At 41.5% G+C, this 20,629-nt stretch overlaps 1 protein-coding gene across 21 annotated transcripts in view; it reads left to right on the forward strand.

The window, feature by feature from the left end:
- The window catches only part of FOXP1 (forkhead box P1), a 581,289-nt gene that overhangs the window by 396,311 nt on the left and 164,349 nt on the right, over window positions 1–20,629 (forward strand). For 2 of the 21 annotated variants that reach the window (XM_025984828.2, XM_072720450.1), the window contains exon 1: window positions 14,785–15,695. The exons of 17 other annotated variants lie outside the window; for them this stretch is intronic. In XM_025984828.2, coding sequence (XP_025840613.2) covers window positions 15,510–15,695 — 186 coding nt within the window. In that variant the 5' untranslated portion in view covers window positions 14,785–15,509. Of the gene's footprint in view, window positions 1–13,807; window positions 14,081–14,784; window positions 15,696–20,629 lie in introns of those variants that run through there. 2 more of the 21 variants (XM_025984800.2, XM_025984819.2) reach the window with 2 other exon arrangements.

Raw genomic sequence — 20,629 nt, forward strand, 5'->3', positions numbered from 1 at the left:
GTTTTTCCTTTTTGAAATACACTTTTTTAAAATGCAGATAAGGCTGGGATCTTAAAGGAACCTCCCCTACTTTGGCACCATCATTTATTCTTTCCTTTCCTGTGTTTAACCAACACATTTATTTAGTCTCTATAGTATATGAAAATGAGTAAGATTAGAAAATGTTCCTATTAGGTGCCATGAGAAGCTAGCCCAGTGACACAATCTGATGTGCATTTCCAAGAGATCTCTCTAGCTAATCTGCAGAGTAGAGATTTTGAGGGCAAGAAGGGAAGCAAAGAGAGAGAAAAACCATGCCTGCTTGGCATAGACCCAGAATTTGGTTAGTAGATCCAAGGTTCAAATTTCCAAGTTAGAGCTTAGAAAGAGACTTCTCCAAATTAGAAGTAGAGCACATTTGCTGCTGCTGAAATGCTGGAGAATTCAGACTTCCAGATTAAATGCTAGCTTGAACCTAGAGCAGAGAGGGACTTTGGGGACCATTCAAAGGAAAGCTGGACAGGTGGCAACCTTGCTCGCTTGGCTCCAGCAAGTAGAGCCATGCTCACCGGTGATGGATGGCTTCACATTGTTCCTGCACGGCACACAGAGGTGGGAGGGGGGAGCGGATGGCACAGCCCCTGGGGAGCTCAGAGAAGTCTCTGGGCTTTTCTTGCACTTTGTCTTCCCCTTAGTATTCCAGCCAAGGTATTAACTCTGTTCGAGCCATGTTTCCGCCTAGAAATCTCACTATTGTTACCTGTGCTCTTATTCACACTCCTAGTATTTATATTTTAACTCATTTTAAACTCAAAGCATCTGAGTTTTCAGTGAAAATGAAACAATTAGAGTAGTTTGCAAAGGAAGATAAAGGTTTTTTGTTGTTGTTGTTTTTTAAGGAATGAAGGAACTGGACTACGTGCAGTTTATTATTATAATCATCCCTTTCTCCAAAGCCCATGAATTTTTTTTTGTTGTTCCACCAATGCTTTATTTTTTTGCTCTTTATTTTATAAATGATTCTTCCCCTTGACTTCCCAATCTCAGGAGACAGCAGTGTTTCCCTTGAAAATACAGAGGGCGAATCCACCCTGTGTGTGTGTTTTCCAAGTGTTGGTTTTCCAAGACATTCTCATGAAAAGGACTCGTATTGCCAAGTCATTTTTTAATATAAGGAGGTCCATGTTTGGGCATTGAAATTAATTTCCCTTATCTCGCCATACAAATAGCCACCCTGGCTTCTTTGATTTATTACCTGGGATGGTTCAGCGGCACTAAAAACAGAGGACGGGAAGACATCACCTTTACGTGGCATCATTAGTCACGGCATTAAAAGCATCGCCCCGAATGGACTGCTTCACACAAGCTCCTGCCCGTGCCATGAAAACACCTTGTTCTCTTCCTGTATGCTCAAGACATTGGGCCCATCCATGGCTTCCAGGCCACATTTTTCATTTCTTAGTAAGTTACCCCATTCCAAAAATCCTTCCTGTTTTTCCTCCCTAGCATAGGATAAAAGAACTTTCTAAATTGCAAATATATAATCCCTGAGTGAAGACAGGTAGTGGCTAGGATCAACTATGTTAGAGTCACACCTCCAGCCAAGGATTTATATACAGAATATGCCAAGAATTCTCAAAACCACAGTAAATTTTTTTTTAATGGGCAAAAGGTGAATAGAAATTTCACCAAAAAAGATCCACAGAAGGCATGAAAAATTATTCAACATCATTTGAGATTAGGGGGATACAAATTCTGACCACCTGTTGCAATGGCTAAAATGAAAAAATACAATATCTAGTGCTGACAAGGATGTGGATCAAACAAACTTGCATGCTCTGCCAGTGGGAATGCAAGAGGGGATAGCCATCTGAAAAAGTTGGGTCACCTTCTTAAAAATAAATATACACACACAGTTACCATATGGCCCAGCACTCATTTTCCTGGGCATATATCCTAGGGAAGAGAAGACCTGTGTTTACCGAAAAACCTATTCATGAAGGTTCATAGAAGCTTTATATATAGTAGCTCCATGCTGAGGTAAATCTAAATGTTTTCAGTGAGTGAGTGGATAAACAAAGTATGGTACCTCCATACAGTAGGCTAATAATTAGCAACGATAAGCGATGAACTATTGATGTACCCACCAGCTTAGAAAAATCTACAAGATGCTCTGTTGCATAAAAGAAGCCAGTCTCAGGATGCCTGGGTGGCTCGGCGGTTGGGCGTCTGCCTTTGGTCCAGGGCGTGATCCTAGAGTCCCAGGGTCAAGTCCCGCATCGGGCTCCCTGGATGGGGCCTGCTTCTCCCTCTGCCTGTATCTCTGACTCTCTCTCTTTCTCTCCGTGTCTTTCATGAATAAATAAATAAAGTCTTTAAAAAAAAGAAATAAATAAAAGAAGCCAGTCTCAAAGGTACATATTACATGATTTCATTTGTATGGCATCATTGGAAAATCAGAACTACAGTGATGGAGAAGAGATCCATGTTTGTCAGAAATTAGGGATGGAGGAGGAGGATCTGCCTATGAAGGAATAGCGCAAGGTGGTTTAGGAGGTCATGGAGCTGTTCTGTATTGTGATCGTAGTGGTGATTATGCAGATTTATACATGTGTTAAAATTAATAGTACTACATACCCTGCATTATCTAAAGAGTCAATTTTCCTGTTTGGCAAATTGAAAAAATGATAATAATAAACCTAAGTCCAAACTTCTGCTCAGGACCTGCAAACCACAGCTTCTCTTTTATGGTTCGTCTGGCTCCTTCTGGCCTCTCTTGTGAGGTCCCAAACAAATACTCCATGGTCATGTTTGTGTTTCTACTTGGAGGCACACTCATCTCTATGCCCAGATCCACCCCCCCCCCCCCACACACACACAGTTTTCTGCACTGCCCTACTGGACTGATAGGCATCCTTGGCTGCTCAGGTGTTGGGACACTGGCACTTGCCCTCTGCACCCCAGCCATGGACATTGGTAACTCTTACCCTGGTGCTCACTACGCAGCTCCAGATGGCAGCTTATTGATCTGCTTTGCACCCTCTGTTGTAAGGTCAGGGAGAGCTGACTTCACCGCTCACTTCCCAGCCCTGCTTGAAAGGCCGTGAGGAGTTGAGTAAGCGAAGCAGTGAGGGTAAGGAATTGTATGCTCTGGACTTGGAGTTTGCCTTTGTTTTGTTGTACTGTTGCCTTCTTTTCCTGGCTGCTCTGGTCTCTGACCCCCGCGCTGAAATTCCTTACCTCCCTATGCCCTTTCAGCAGGGGAATCCTCTTTTCTGGCTTCCCCAAAACTGCTTGTTAAAAAGCAATAAATCATGGTTTTAAAGTCCTTTATAGTCTTTTTTTTCCTTTGAGCAAACATAAAATTATGCGGCAAAATCATGACTGTGGAGGGGTTTTCTCACTTTTTCTTCAGAGATTAGATGGGTTTTATAGTGTACCATGAAAAGTCATTAGTAGTAAAATCCTTATTATGGATACATTTTTACATATTTACTGAGACCCATCTTCCAAAGTCCCTGGGGGAGAAAACAGACTTTCTGAAAAAAAAAAAAAATCCATTCCTATTCTGGAATCTATAGCAATAGTAATAATAATAATACTTACATGGTGCTTACTAAAGGCCAAACTGTCTTAAAAGCACTTTTTGTAGGGGTCAGTGTGGCTCAGTCAGTTAAACATCTGACTCTTGGTTTCGGCTCAGGGTCATGATCTCAGGGTTGTGAGATTGAGCCTTGTGTGGGGGCTCCCTTCTCAGTGCAGTCAGCTTGAGATTCTCTCTGCATGTAATCGACTTCCCACAATGTCACTAGGAGGTAGTGCTCCCATTCTGCTTTATCCATACCTGAGAAAACAGAAGAGTGGTTAGAGCAAGGTCAAGAGTGGAGTCAGGATTTGAACCCAGGCCCTCTGTCTCCACCTTCCAAGCGGCTGCAGATTGAACAGTGGAAGGAAGATAGGAACTGTGGATTTCCTCACTGGGGACACATACTGTGACCTCTTTGCACCTCTCCTCTGGAAGGGATCACATGCTTTGCCTGGAGTGCCAAGAAGCTCCAGGGTGGCCTAAGATCCACCTTTTTCTTTTGTAGCCAAGGATGACTCCATATTTGGGTCTTGATCAGTATAGGCACAGATAATGGGAATAGCCGAAGAAAAGGAAGCTTAAAATCAGAAATCAAAATAGCTCAGCAAAGAAGCAGTGAAAAGTGCTTTCATGAATAGTGAAAACTCAGATTGTGTTTTCGGACTTCCAGAGAATTTGTGCCTGTGTATTCTCCTAAGCTGCCCCTTCCCATCACCAGTACCCAGGGCTTTCATCTCTTTCGAGGTGAGGAAAGTGAATCTGGAGAGAGGTGAGTAGCCCTGTATGAGTTCACCATGCTGGTCCCTGTGGGGCCAGAATGCACGCTCCATGTTTTCCTTCCCTTCCCCACTGGCACTCCTCCCTCCCAGGAAGTTCTTTCATGAACTTTAGACACAGGCAATATGATTTCATCTCTCCCACATGCATTAGTTTTCTATTTTTGCATAACAAATGACCATAAACTTAGCAGCTTAAAACCCCCATTTGTTAGCTCCCAGTCCTGTGGGTCACAAGTCCAGGCACAGAGCTACTGGTTTCTCTGCCCAGAGTTCCAGAGCATCCTAGTATAGAAGGTATTACCTGGACAGAGTTCTTGTCTGGAGACTCTGGGGAATAATCTGCTTGCAAGCTCATTCAGGTTGTTGGTAGAATTCAGTTCATTGTGGTTGTAGGACTGGATGGCTGGCTGTCAGCCAGAGGCTACTCTCGACTTCTAGAGGCTGCCCATACTTCTTTGCCAGGTGGCTGTCTCCCCCCATTGCCAGCCGTGGTGCATCAAAACTTTCTCATGCTTGGACACTCTTTCTCTCTGACTGCTAAAAGCCAGTATTAGCTCCAAAATATAAATATCCTGCGATTTTTCTTCAGATTATTTCCTTATCCTAAGGCCAGCTGATTTGGGACCTTAATTGTAGCTGCAAAACCCTGCAAATCAACATCCTGACTACTGTTTGACGAAATATCTGAGACAGGGGTAGGAACGTAGGAGACTGTCTTAGCATTCCATCAACCACCATGCACTGCAGCATTTAAAAAGGTAAAGACAGAAACAAGGGCCAAGTCTAAGATGCTCTGTCAAATTCTGTCAAAATTGCATAAATTCCTTTATGCCTTTAGAGTTTTTTGCCACCACGGTGCATTTTATATTTCAGGCCATTTGATTGAAAGCATATTTGCAATCTGTATACATCTCTTGCCTTAAAATGATTGAAAAAGAAAAAGAATCTTTTTCAAAAGGACTGAACAGACAGTATTATTGAACAGCACAGTTGTATATCACCAGCTATTCAGAAGTTCATCTGTTAGCATGTTTCCACCTATAAGTTTTCAGCCCCAATGGTCCATCTCCTTGAACTTCCTCTCTCTCTTCCTTGGGTGTTTGCTTCCTTCTATACTCGGAAGTCTCATCTTGAATATCACCTCCTCATAGACAATCTTAATGGCCTTATCTAGAGTAGGCTAGAAAAGACAAGCACGTAAAGTTGTTCTTTTATTAAGGATACCTCTGTAGTGGCTTTCTCGTTCTGGATTTGTGGGTTGTCAGTTCTTATCTCTGATTTCTGTTCGACTCTAAGCCTTTGGAAGGGGCACCTTCATAGGCCTGGTGCCTAGATTGTGCTTGGTGCAGAGTATGCATCAAAAGTTAGGTTTATTTGATGTGTCAATAGAAGGTATGGCCTGGTACTTGTGGAAAAGTAACTTTAACATTCATACTGAAAGCTTGCTAGAGTAGTGAACCAAGTTAATCATGAGGTCACCGGGAAAGCATTTATTGTTTGAAAAGCACCCGATTGCTAGTCACAAAGCTCTTGAAAGAAAGAAAGGAGACTACAAATGGTAGAGCCAAAGAGGAACAGTTCCTATATTCTCCTCTGAAGCATGCAGTGCCACTGGGTAGGAGGTGGGTGAGGAGTCTCCAGGTCATGGGCCGTCTGATGTTCGGATCATGGTTTCCTGCAATTTTTTATTGCCCCAAGATAGGAGCCTCTTTCCTCGCAGTCCTCCTCTGAACACCTCTTCTCTCTCTGATGTCTCTTCAGCTTCACCTTCACCTCCATGCAGTCATATGCCTGCTTTAGAAGACGTTTCTCCTTGGACAAGGTAGTCAACCTCTCTGACCTTGTTTTTTTCCACTGTAAAAATGGGTATGGTCATTTCCACCTTGCAAGGTCATGGGAAGGCTAGTAGGGCAATGAATGCCAATGCTTGCTACAGAATGAGATGGGTCAGTGCTATTTCAGCTCTGCAAATCTCTGTGGAATTGAAATGCTCATCTGAACAACACTGGTTTTTGGAAATTATGTGAAAAGAAGGTTACAGTAGATTATAGGATTACCAGTGATAATATTCTACTTAATTGATTTTTATCATCATTATACTAAATAAAGACTACCTAGTTTCCAATCTATAGATTGCAGTAAATGCATTTCACATACAACTATCTAGAGCACAATTTTATCTTTTTTTTTTTTTTTCTTTCCTGATGATTCAGAAGGCACTTCAGAGCCTTGTAGTGCCTCTGGGTTTTTATTATGAACTCCAGTTAGCATTTTATTACAGCTCTTGAGAAGTGTTGGTCGCTCTCAAGTTCTAGAGAGCACCTTCTCTGGTCACCTTTTCCCATTCCTTAATACACAATATAAAAATGGTCTCTTTCCATAAACACAGACACACACCCACCCCCCCCTTCTCCAGTTGCTCGCCTTCTCTGTGGCAAGGACTCTCCTGCTCTGGTTTGTGCTGGGAAGTCCCAGAACTGCAGCAGTCACATCCCTGGAGCCAAGAACAACAGTCAGTGGGCTACAAGGAGCTCATTTGCCACAACGTACCATAAGTTGTTCAGAATCGGTCAAGCTGTTATCACATTTCCGATGAGACCATTTTAGAGAGCAAGAAGGCCAGAGTAGATCAATTTACATTTCTTTTTCTTCTGTCACTGGAAAAGGACACATTTGATGCATTCTCAAGGCAGGTTAAACAGTAACAGCGAATGTGGTAAGGGAAGAATTGAGGCAGCTTCCGTTGTATTTATTACTGGGATCATTTCTACCCTCAGAGCTGCGTTCCGATCTTTGCATTTATTTTTGCCTGCCTTACCTTCCCTGAGTATGATTTGGAGAAGTCAGCGCATTGCATGACAGGAGAATTAGAAGACTGTATTTCTGAATTAATTCTTGCAGCATGGGTCCAGAACACAGGGCCAGGCGACCCTGCCCCTAATCAGCTTGGGAGAGTTTGGACAGTGGGCGCAATTTTCTCTGCCTACGCCTGTATCTTCTCCTGTAAAATGGGGCTATTTGCTTCCTATCAGAGGCTTAGGATAATGAAAGGACATGTCCTGTGGATGTGAAAAAAATTTTTCAACACCATGCAAATGTTTTCAGTTTTATTTTAACTCAAATCAGTATGCAAAATCAAGATGCTGCCGTTGCCAAAGTTGTTGGCATCCGTTCATCATATTTCTAGGTGAAGTACGTGAAAGTGATTATAGGTAATAAATATCTTTTTTTTTTTAACTTATTGCAGAGGCAGTTTTTCCACTGTTAATGAGGGTAATTTGACTTGGTTGAAGGATTGCAGTTCTTAAGAATTAATGCAGTAATCCAATTCAAAGATTTAAAGAGATCTAAGATTTTTCACAGGTCGCGTGCTAGTGAATGTGCTCCTATCACATAGCAGCTAATGGACTTGAACGCCAGTCTGTCATTTACTGTGTTCGCTCACGGCATAGCAGCTTTGCCCTTGGTAGTGAGTCTACTTTCCAAGCATTGCAGGTTATTTAGAAGTATGGTGTATTTGTAACACTTTTGAGAGATAGGATCCTATTTCCCACAGCCCCTAATTACTATAAAAACTGGGGTTATCTTTCTTAATTACACGTTTGAATCCTAATCTGCTAAGGTCTGAGGAATATCAGGCTCACAGGAGCTGCCTTCTTGCCTTATTCTTTTTTTTTTTCTTTTTTTTTTGAGGAACGCTTTTTCTTTTTTTTTTAATGTATTTTTAAAAACTAATTCATGTATCATTGTATTCATACATATAGGTTAATTCACGTGAATACAAAGGTTACGTGCATGGTATTCATAACTTCCCATTTTTGATAATGATGTATTATTAACAGCTAACAATATTTTGTAAAGCCTTATTTGTAAAGGATGTTGGAAATGCTCTTATTTCCCGATCCCATTATGTTCCTAAATATTAAAAATCCCATTTTGAAGCAATTAGAAGCATTCACTTCTCTTTCCACGTGTGTTCTGCAGACAGCGTCACCATACTGTGCACACAGGAACCTTTGTTCCTTAATTAGAAAAAGGACTAGAGCTCATTAATTGTGGTTCCAAGTGGTGTCTGCTCGAACATTGAGGCAACAATACAGGAGGAGGAAAGACCCAGCCTAAATCTGGGAGGCTCTCGGTAGTTCTCAGAACTGTGAAAAGGTAAATAAACAGCAAAGGGTCCTTATAGGGTTGTCCCCACACCCTGGGCTGTCCTTGAGGCCTGGCTGGCTGCTCATCAGTTTTAAAGCCAAAGAGATTTCTGTTCTCACAGAAGGAGGGAAGGGCAGAACCCACAACTTGTATAGAAATCTAGACCTTTGCCTCTGTTGAAAGCCTATCATCTGAAGACAAAAACCGGTCAGGAATCTCTTAGGCTTTTTTGATAAGTTAGTGGACCCTATCTAGAGGCATTCAGATGTTACTGAAAGCGAGTGAATTGCTGGCAAACATGATAGAAGACAGATACATCTTGTAGGTGGATTTTCACTGCTGGCTTTGGTACATCGGAGGAATCGCAAGTTTTGAAAGGTAAAATTCCCAAACTGAATTGGCGAAGCCTTAGGCCCACATCAGTCATCAACAAAGAGCCTTAATTTCCACAGCAAGAACAGGCATTTCTCCAGCCTCCAGGAAACCTCCCATGTCTAAATGTTCTCAGAACATCTCAGTAGCACCAATGGTGGATTCCTCTCACTTGGTCGAGATGGAGGCTCCAGAAGCAGGGGAGCGAACAACTTTATCGAAGAATCTCAGACCACACGGGCAATGTCTCTCTGTGGCTTGTCTGGACTTGCGAGGAAATGCTGAAATAAAGGACCGGAGGGATGAAACAAAATGTCAGTTTGAAAGCCAGAGAATGGAAAGTACAGAGCAGTAAATTTGAGGGTCAGTTCGCTCATCTTTGGGAAGGTTCTGTTCAGTAATATCCACCCTCCAGAAGGAAGAGAACTCAGGAGCCACTAGGCAAGTCTGCGGTGCTCTCCTGCCACACCACCTGTCAACTCCTGCCTTCTTCTGGCTTTCTCTTTCCATCCCTGCCACCGGATAAATTGCCTTGTCCCACCCATGCCAATGGAAGACATTATTAACAAGAGGGAGCGCTTTATAAAGGTAGCAGAGATCTGGCAGGTGGAGGCATGGCTCCCTTTCCCCTGTGCTGATAGCAGGTTGAATGTGGAAACAAATATTTTTCCCTAAAATATTCTGCCATTTAAAGAGGCACGTCTAGCTCGCAATATATATTTTCCCCCACCAGTAATTTTTTTCATGTTGTATTTCTCAGAGAAAGGAAAAAAAAAAAAGATTTTAAAATGTAAAAACCTGTTCTTCAATTGAGTATGCAAAAATCTCATTGCAGTATTTATTCCAAACCTGCTCTCATAATGTTCAGTCAAGGAGAAAACAGCAAAAAACAGTTGTTGATGGACTTAGCACAGAACTGGATTAAATAAGCATTAGTCTACTGAAGCTGATTACAGGAATATGAAAATGCAGTATCTTAATGGTACATATTTTTATGTGGCAGCTCAGTTGCCTTTCATTTTGCAGCTAATATGTCTATTCTTATGAGTCATTTACTTCTTTAATTACCTTTTGCAGGCAAGGCACCATGGTATATTAATGTGAATGATTTTTACTGCCAGTTTATCATACAATGCCCCAGAAGTTGAAAGGCGTAATTGACTTGGAAGAACAGCTCATGAAGGAAACAATATTTAGTTGACAGCTTTCCTTGTACTCTCTGTTGACGTTTATGAGTTTACACTATGCTAAAGGAGTAATAAACACAATTTTCTTTCAATAACAGGAAAGGGTAGCTTCTAAAATACATTTGTGGAAAGCGCATTTGTTCATTTCTTGAATAATATGAAAATAACACATATCTAGTGATAAGACCTCTCAGATTGCCAATTGAATTAAACCTTTGAAGGTGCATTTATAACCTGTCTCGGAGCATTAGGAGATATTAGGGTTCATGTGATTGAATCGATTTAATGAATATTTAAATTATATACAGATTTGGATAAATCATATTTAAATCTAGGTGTTAGAGTGAGACTGTTTGTTCTTGTCCTCCCAATTTCCAGAGGGAGGGAAGACAGGAAGGGAGCTTGAGAATTGTCTGGAGGGAGATTTTCTTTCTCTAAAGGGAGGGGAAGTCTGACAGTGTATTTTGGGAAAATCGAAAAGAAGGCACAGTCAGTACAACTCCTTATAAGGTCTGGGCTTTGAACAGTTAAAATCAAGACAAAGGGGGGGGGGGTTCGTCGCTCTTCTGGTATCTGAGTGACACTTTGAGTTGACTTGGGCAGTTAGTGAGTGCCGATTTGTTTTATCCATCACTTCCACCGCCCCCTTGGCCCCCCGGCTCACTGGCTCTGGGCAGGCCCTGGTTTGGCACATTGGTTTAGAGGGAGTTAAACTTTTCACAGTTTTCTGGATTGTTTGCAGTTCAGTCCTGTGTAGCATAATGAAAGTTTTCTAGCCATCTGTTGTTAAGCTGGCGGTGAGCAAGGCCAGTATATCCAAACAAAGTTCTGGCCTGTTGTAAACTGAACCTGTCAGTTTAGCATAGCTTTGCTGACCCCTCCAGCAAATAGGGCAGCCCTTGGTACCAGGCACTCACTGCATAGAGCTTTCAAAGGGGAACTATTTTGGGGGTAGGGGGTAGGGGCCTGTTTACTTTTCCCTGAGTGTTCCTCTCACTGGCTTGGACTAGTTTATACTTAATCTTTATGTGGATAAATGGATACTCGTCCTCCCTCCTTTTTCAGAGCAGGAGGCATTACTTCTTAATAGGGGATTATAACTTTGAGAACAAGGTATGAGTGCCCATAAAAGTGTGTGCGGTGGCTGTGATTCGGAAGGGTGTTCTGTGCAGTTATTTTTGTTAAATTATTTTGTCTTTCCGTGTTTGGAGACAAATAGTCCAGGCACTGCCAGCTCCTATATTTATTACTTACCTTATATAACTAAAAGTGTTTCATAGCTTTAAAGGACCTTTTTTTTTTTTTGCCCCTTTTCTGCTGCACTTTGTGTTTTACCATCAGAAGTTAATACACAGCATAACTTAGCAGAGCAGCCATTTGACAGTGCTCCCAGCTGTATGAGGGTGTTACCTGCTTCTCTTCTCGTTTGCGAGGTGTATCTATTGCTTTTAATTGCCTACCTTAACCATAAAATAATTTCATTGCTTCATGGTATTTTTTCTTTCTGTAGTTAATGTTTAATTCCTATTTTCTCCTTAGCAGTGTTTGCTTGACTATATATGAAATATCCCTATACATTCAGATTCTTGATACATATCTATACGTGTGTGTATGTATGATATGTATGAGATTATGTATGATAGGATATGTATGTAATATATAAATATATATATTTCAACACCTGGCTAAGCCTGCCCCTAACCCTTGTTGGTTTCCTTTTGTTAATGACACCTTGTAGGTGCTGTTGCATTTTTATCTTGGTCTTGCTGTAGTATATTTCCTGTCCAACATTGGTTACATTTGTGTTCTGTTAAGAGGGGGCTCTTGGGAGCCATTGTCAAACCTCTGTATCCATCTCAATTCATTAAAATATCTGGGGAGAATGGTCACTGTCATTGAGTAACTATGTCAGCCACTCCCCTGGCTGCCTTAGCCCCTAGATGAGAAGCAGACCACAGTCCCACACAGTAACAAAGGAAAAAGGCACCAAAAGGATGCACGTTTGTCTTAAGCACCAACATGAAAGGGCTTGGGTTCAACTTTAACTGCATTGAAGGAATCTACAAGGGTCAGGCATTTCATAAATGGTGGGATGGGGGAGCAGAAGAAGCAAAGGAATAAACAAGGAGATACAAGGCTTCCCCTTTAAGGGACAAGGAGTATTGCAGTAGTGAAAAATATTCAATTTAAAATTTAAATGAGTGCACTTACTTGGAAATACCATACAGTCATAATCTGTTTGTAAGGTGACTGACATATAAAGTGCTTTTTTGTTTTAAGGTAAAAAAATGTATTCGGGGTAGAGTTTCGGGTGTAAATGTCAGGTGCAACGTAACGTGTACTCACTGCAAGAGTCAAGCAAATAACCTTGGCATTTAGGACACTGCCTTTTAGAACATGAAATTGTATTTTGTTGTGTGCCTTTTTTTTTTTAAGGAGGACTACATTAAGGGGTCACCTATTAGCTGTGTTTTTGCTGTCTTAAACTCAGCCCTTCTGTCTATTAAAATCAAACCACTGTGTAAACATTCCAGTGTTGTTCTTGGTCTCTGCAATGGCCACGGGGATCAGGTTTCACCTGCCTGCACATCTTCAAGCAATTAGAGCAATTAGCGTGAAGCCATTTCACATTCAAGGATTCAAGGTCTATGGTGACATTCAAGTCCAGAAGTCTGAAAGGGAAGAGGAAGCGGCCTGGAGCACGGCTACTATTCCATGGCCCTGAGCAGACAATTTCTCTTTTAAACATGGTAGCTCTTTAATGATATTATTATGAGGTTTTTAAATGACATATCAAAAGTTGTTTATATCAAAAAAAAAAGTCTCAACAGTCATTTAATTATACTAATGAAGGTCTTTATACATGGCAGATTTTTTAAAAAGACTTGCAGTGGCCCTGAGAAATGGAGGGTTGCTCCCTGCCCCACCATGGAAGTGACAGCAGTCTTTGTAGAGGAAGAGTATGTTTTAGAATGTATAAAGGGAATTAGCATTCTGGTTGTTTTTTTGTTTTTTGTTTTGTTTTGTTTTCATGGTAAACCTCCCTGTTTTGGGTCAATGTAATAACTACAACAACATGGAATATTTAGTCAGGCAATTTTTGGAGTATTAAAAGTAACTTTTGTTTTAGGTTAGAGAGGAATAGTAGCAACGCTACTACATGGAACCAGGGCACTTTAAAGATCAATAATCAGCTTTAGTAAATCAGCTGTGTGGTCATGAGAGAAGGCAACTTTTAAGAACAGAGAATCCAGTAGGGTTTTTGTTTTGTTTGCTTGTTTGTTTTTTTTACATTTGTAACTAAGTTACACAGGCATCTTGTTTGCATGAGGCGAGCCCTTAAACTGATTACATCTTTTTAAATAGGTTAGTACATTTTTTTTAAATCTACATTTTACTGTTGATTTATTATGCAAAAGGAGGGGAGGGGCATTTTTAAAAAGCCAAGGGTGCTGCAGGAGATCTGGCTCTGTAGTCCGAGAAGGATGTGCAGAATCAAGAGGAACCGTGGGCTGTTATAATGTGGAATTCTATTTCCCTCTAACCTGATGCCACCCCTTCGTGTCATGTTTGTTAACTAATGGCTCTGAAGACAGGATTGCTGGGACAGTTACCTTTTCTTTACATGTACTGACTTTGATTACAGTAAGAGGCTTATTTTTAAAAGAGAAGATTGTGCACCTGTAAGAAAGATCTTGTGATACAATTCCTTTATGGAATTGTACTAGTAGGCTTCAAAGCTACTAGGTGTTGAGCACTTCTCTATCTCTAGGACTGAACGCATCTGTCTATTTTTGTGACTGAGGCTGGAGTGTTTGTGCTCATTTGATAACTAGCCATGTCAGGGAACTAGAGTCCTTAGAGCTCTCCAGCCCCATCTCGAACTACTTAGAGCCCTTCTGTGGAGAGATGCTCTTGCTGACCACCCACTTGCATGGCGCCCAGGCTGTGTGTCTTTTGAAACTGCATTGCAGAGCAGATGCAGGGGATGCTAATAAAATGCAGCATGCTGGACCCTGAGCAAGGTAAGGGTCGGCCTTTCCCCCTGCCTTTTGGAAACAGATTGCAAAGAGACCTTTTGCCGCGTTTCTGACTGGACCAGCTGAGTTAGACAGGAACATTTGAGTTGGATACTCCACCCCTCCTAAAAGTGAAGAGGCAGACATGGAAGCACTGTGGGGCTCGGAAGGGAGGTGAGGCAGTAAACCAGATCTGTCCCATTTTTTTTTTCTCCTAGCCTAGTCCTCTGTTTCTATGATCTGCCTTTTGAACTGTTTTTGTGGCTGATCAGTTCCACCTAATATGTCTCTTGATTTCTGCTATTGTAATACTCAGGCGACATGCTGTTCTCTTCATTTTTATAAGCTTTAGATGCTTCTGCCTGTCATATTCTGGCGGTTTATCTTCAGCGTCTGGATTTGCTTTCAGACTTGAATGTCTATCAAGCTGCCGTTGCTTTGAATGTGAGATCAAAAGAAGATGAATTCCAGTAAAAAATTTCCTTCCATGAAGAAAAGATTGGGGCCTATGTAAACATCCCACTGACAGTTCCCAATGAGTTATTTTAGCCGAGTATTAGCACCTGGATGACAGACAGTCCAGCATTCCATGCTAAATAACAAATCAGTTGCTTCCGTGGCAGAAGAACATTGCCACAACAGCAATACATTTTCAGAAGGAATCCTTTTCTTCCTCCTCCCCTTCCCCCTTTTTCCCTTTTTTTTTTTTTTTATTGAATATGGCTGTTCGGCTCCTCATCTTATTTTTCAAGCTGACTTGTTCTGCCTTTAGCAGTTTACTTTCCTTTACAGTATCTGTCAAGTTACTCGGGTGACGGAAGACAGGACTTTGATAATTAGTTTGGGGCGGGTTAAGGAGTGTTCGAGTAGACAAGCGAGGCATCTGGAGATAAACAGGTAGTTTGGTTGATTGCAGAGAAGGAGAATGTAAAGGAAAAGCAGCAAAAGCAAGATCAAGGGCACATCCCGGGAATGCGGGACGATATGTTCTTTAAAAATACATGTGACAAATTCCTCTAAAGTCTGCAGAATCTGGATTTTCTTTCTTTCTTCCCTGTGTTTTTTTTTTTTTTAAAGCATCCTGCCTATGTAAATGTCACCACAAAAATATCTCAAGAGCAGGTTTCCCGAAACCCTGTCGGTGTGTATTTGTCTGCGAGAAAGAGCTGTCTGGCTAGGGCTCGGTCTGGCCAGGGCACACTCCTGATGCTGTGTCGCTGCTTGCAGACCTGGAGTGATTTAGATATGTGTAGCATTAATAGATTTCTTTAAATGCTAAATGCAACTTTGAAAATTACCTGCAAGCTCCAACTGATCTTTCAACTTTGAAAGTGAAGAATTACTTGAGGAATTCTTGTGGTTTCTTTTGTCATTTAGTGAGAGCCCAGCCAGCTACTGTGGAGGCAAGCGTCCCTAAGGTTGCCTACAAAGGGCAATGTTCCAGTGTGTTTTCTCCTCGGGTGTGCTTCAGCCGCACAGCACTTCCTGTTTATTCAAACATCTTTTTTACCACTCGGCAACCCCCGCTTCACAGAAACAGCCAGAACCCATCTACAGCAAGAAGACGGAAATCCAAAGGCAGACAGTGCGAGCTCACTCCGTCAAACTCTTCGTTTTCTCTGTAAGTGTCCAGAGAAAGGAAAAAAAAAAAAAAAAAAGGAACATTTTTGCGGGGTTAAACTTTCAGACTAGGGATCCGCTCCTGCGCAGACATTCTCTGAAGGGCAAAATAAGATGATCCAACTTGTTTACTGCTTTCTCTTCTCCCCCCCCCCCCCCCCCCCATCAAAGGCGGTTTTCTTTTTAGAGATTTCAGAAGACCGGTTGGTTCTAACTCCTTGTTAATTCACTCTTGCTTTCAGATGGGTCTCGGGATATATATAAGCAGCCAGGCAAGCAGCCGAGTGTGATCAGGACAGTTTTATAAGCTTGAATGTAGTTCAGAGCCCTCTCAGCTTGTTTGCGACTTTGTTTCGTGTTGCCTTCTTTTTCTTCCTGTTATCACAAGTGGTAAGAGGGTGCAGGGATGGTGCCTTTGTAATTCTGCCTCTGCAGAATTGTCCTCTGATGTTTGCATCATGACACCGTCATCACTCGTGAATCGGTCTTGATAATATTTGTACCAATTTCATGCCAATAAAAGTCAGGCTGCTGAAACAAGCACGGTCATTATCTCATTCATATTACTATTGTTTAAACGGAGTGGGCTGCGAAAGGAAAGAGAAAGCCCGCCTCACTTTCCGCGATGGTTGTTAACTTTGATGTTGGAAAGCTCTTTTCAAAATTCTCATTGTGGGTAATTAGTATGGCAGGGAAAGCCCTTGGACCTGGGCTGCTGCTTCGCTCTGTGTGGAAGAGTGGATGGGATTGCTCTCCGAGTCCTTTCTGTTGAAATGAGTTTCTTAACACATGGTTTGATATTTTTTTAAAGGGTTCCACCTTTTCCTGTCTGATGGCGTCGTCGTCCCCTTGTGCCTCCCCCTCCTCCCCCCGCACCCCTCCCCCCACCCTGACCCCCAACTTCACTATAATTGGTAAGCCAGGTGCTAATTTTTTTTTTTTAACCATGTACTGGTCAGGGAATAGACAGGAAATGGAAAATTAGCTCTTTTGATCTTAAGGGAATTGTTATTACTCTGAAGCTTGTTTGTTAGTCCCCAGACTAAATATCCTTAAATTTTATTGTCCAAAACAGCATCTGTTAGAATAGAGAAAGAAATAAGCTCTGTAGTTGTCCGAACCTCTAATGGAAGAAATATTTAAATAAGTAAAATAAATAAGTGTGTGCGCGTGTGTGTATTGAGCTATTGCTATTGCTATGCTGGCTTTTTTTTAATGTTCAGAAGTTGTTCTACTTTGCAGGAAAAAAAATTATGTTTGCGACTGCCTTAAGGACAATTTGTTTAACAGTAGGAGTAATTGCAGGGAAAATGGAAAGAGTGACTGGAGGTATTTACTCAGATGTTAGTGTAGGTGTGGGGGCCGAAAACTCAGTGTGGGAACAGTGGGCTGCTTTTCTTGGTATCTCAGTCTATTTGATGACCATCAAATTTCCCAGCTCGCTGGTTTTGTTTTTTCTGGATGGCATGTTTGATTATTTATCAGAAGGGGAAGGGAGTAGCTGAAGCAAATAAACATGTGACCAAGTTCTGTTTTGTTTTCCACTCAGAAAGCCATGCCCTTTAACAGATATACAGAAAATAATAAATGCATTGTTTTATGATAAAAGGAAATAATATGTGTCTTTTTTTTTTAAAGGCATGTGAGTTAACCCTTAGGACTCAGGAGCCTTTTTGACTTCTGAGAAATTTGCCAGGCTTTTTTCTAAGAATTAATCTATTGCGGTGTATGGTTTTATGGTGCAGGATTTCCCAGGATTAGTTGTTCAGCAGTTAGGCTTTTCTAGATGCTCTGCTTAGTTATGCCTGCCTCAGTAGCTCTACGTTTATGATGTGTGTGTATGTGTATGTGTGTGTGTATGTGTGTGTATGTGTGTGTGTGTGTTTTCAACAGTAACGGTATTGGACAAATCAGTAGCTCTTGCAGTGTTGCCGAAGGCTCTTTTCTGACTTCAGATCTAAACATGAACAGTTGAGGTAAAGGAAAATATACTAGAGTTTCTGTGACCAGTATTCAGCTGACTTTATTAGAGGCCAGCTTTTGCTCCTCTTCTTTAAAAGCGCCAGGGAGATACTATAATGCCAAATAACAACATGTGCCTCATTGTCCCTCTAAAACACCTTCCAGACTTCGGTGTTATGTAATGCATGTAATGGTCTTCAGGATTGTTAGATCAGATCTGGGGCGCCTCCTGAGACAGAGGCAAAGGCTCAGATCTACATTAAATGTAGATTTTAAAGCAAGCATGCCAAAACTAGAATTTTATTGTTGTTTTAATTCTAAGGTGGGGTTTGCATAACTGTATGTAGACCTTCTCTGTACTTAAGCCCGTGCTGATATACGTGCACACACCAGCACATTTGCAATAACTTCGAGGATAGTAGTCTTCAGAAGCTTCCTCTTCCATACACATCCTGAAGAAGAGATGGGCACAATCCTAACACAGTGCCTGGCCCTGTCATATCAGGCCGTATAAATCACAGTTGAAAATCTGCCCCGTTGCCTATACTGTTTTGGAATGTGGATTGGAAACGTGCACACAGAGGGATTCCCTCCTCATTGACTATATAAGGGAACAATGCAGCAGACACTCAAACACAGCACAGCCCCCACCAGTCTGGCCCGGGATGTATGTGACTGGGAGGTGGCTTTGCTTAGGAGAGGGCAGCTATGGAAGCAACAGTCTTTCCCCCTCCTCTCTGTTGTCATCTTGGGTGACTCTCCAGAAGGCGGCTGGGTTGGATAATCATACTTTGTACTTCTATAGAGCCCTTTGTCTGTGAAATCAAAGTGCCTGACTAATGCTAACTTGTTAATACTCAGAACACCCTTGGGACATAGGTAGGCTGCAAAGATTATCCCACTTTTGAGGTGGGGAAAGGTCCTGTTGTTAAAATAGTTTACAATTTCCGGGTGTGTCTGTACTTAATGGTCAGGCTAGACTTGGAATGGGTATGATCTAGATGCCATGAGAAGCATTTTTCCGGTACCATATTCAGCCCTGACCACAGGCAGTCTCATGAGAAAGTGTTTTACCGTGAAGAAACTGGACTGGAAAATACAGCTCTTGCGTGGTATTGATGGTGGAGAGGGAGGAGCCAGGGAAGAGTATTTGAAACTTAATTTTAACCTATTTAGGGTTGAAGGTAGGATTTTGTTGTTGTCGTTTTTTAAGATACAGCATGGGCTGGAATTTTCTATTCTTGTTTTATTTCACATTAACTCAATATGATGTTGGCTCTTTAACTTCCACAAAAATCAAGTTCGTTTGTTCTTTGCAAAGAAACAGACACTGCTTATTGGCTGTGCAAAGTTGAGTCAGAAGTTACTTGGTAGTCGAGTGTTTTGGGGGGCAAAAGAATTGAAACATTCTGTTAACTCTGGATGTTACTATGTGATTCTTTAATTCTGATGTGTCTTAAGCCTCCCTGCTATGGTTACTAAGCACAGTGAAAAAATTAGTCATGTGCTATTTGCTGTTTAAAGACTTTTGTTGAAAGCTTTTTCAGAAGTCTCTAGAGTAGGGTGGTAGTATTTAGGTTGTTTGGTCCCCGGTACTGTTTATTTGAACCTGAGTATAGAAATTAGATTTGAAAACTCCCTCTTAAAAAAATGTGTTTTTAATTTTAAAAAGTAATTTTCAAAAGACCATAAATAATATTCCAGTTTGGCTTCAAAAAAAGTTACTTCCCTTAGCATACTCCCAAAGGTCGACAGTGCATCAATATGTAGGTGATGATATGACACTTTATTTTTTATTTTCCTAAGTAATGTATGCATTCTCTATCTTCTACTATGAGCTTATTACTTTCATAATCAGTGATCGTAAATAAAGCACTTTTTGAAGTCACTGAAGAGTCACTTACTGAATCATGTCAGGCCCGAGCCTGTGTACTTTACCTGCATTAATTGTGATGTAGGAACTGTTATCTCCTCCCATTCTTACAGTTGAAGAAATGGAGGCACAGAGAGGTTAAGTAACTTACCCAAGGTCACGCATCTAGCAAGTGGTGGAACTTGTGGTGGTTCAAATCAGGCTCAGCTCCGAAGGGGTTCGGATTTGGATAGAATGACTGATGGTTCCTCCACCACCACGTGTGCTGCTTCTGTGTAAATATATTAATATTCTGTAAAGCTAACTTCTTTTTCTTTGGAATTGCTGTGATTCTCTCAAGGTCAGTAATTCCCCCAAATTCCCAGAGAATCCCTATTTCTTCATGCGTGAAGACTCAAGGTCCACCTTATACTAAACTGTGGTTACTGAAAGTTCCAAGAATCATTGTCGCACTCATGACCACAACTCAGTGAACACAGCTGCCCATCTGCTGATCACAGTTTTGTTTTTTAATCTCCTTTTTAAGAAAATGTTTTTAATTCCTTGACCAGAGCGATCCGATCTATTTTCCTTTTGCCACATTCTGTACTTCGGTGGGAGCGTATCTATTTGTATTTATATAAAAGATACAGCCTTCAAAAAGTTTCCTATAAAGTTGCCTCCTTGGCTTTAGTTCTTCTAACCAGGTCTACATCTTTCCTCAAAGATTTGTTAGGTTTAGCAAGTAGTTCTGGTCCTCTGAGAATGGAAGAATTCCAAATCCATGGATCTGTGGATTAGTGGCCATTTTGGGTTGTGTCATTCCCGAAGTACAAGTGCAGGGCTTCTAATCCAAACTGTGTGACCTTTGGCATATCATGTAAACGTTATGTTTATGTAAAAGCGCTTTAGAAGCAAGCCAGATCCACAGTTGGCATTCAGTGTTAGTGATCATCTTCTCTTCACCAGCAGCAGCAGCATGAGTAGCATCATCTCTCGCTAGCACGAGGCGGCCATTCCTGTTGCATTATTCTAAGAGTCAGGGCAAGGCTGGGTGAGGGTTTAGTGAGGGTCAGAAAGAGCCATGCTTGTGCATGTGCCTTTGCCAACAGAAGGAGCCG

Source organism: Vulpes vulpes, chromosome 9 (genome assembly GCF_048418805.1).
Source record: "Vulpes vulpes isolate BD-2025 chromosome 9, VulVul3, whole genome shotgun sequence".
NCBI classification, from domain to species: domain Eukaryota; kingdom Metazoa; phylum Chordata; class Mammalia; order Carnivora; family Canidae; genus Vulpes; species Vulpes vulpes.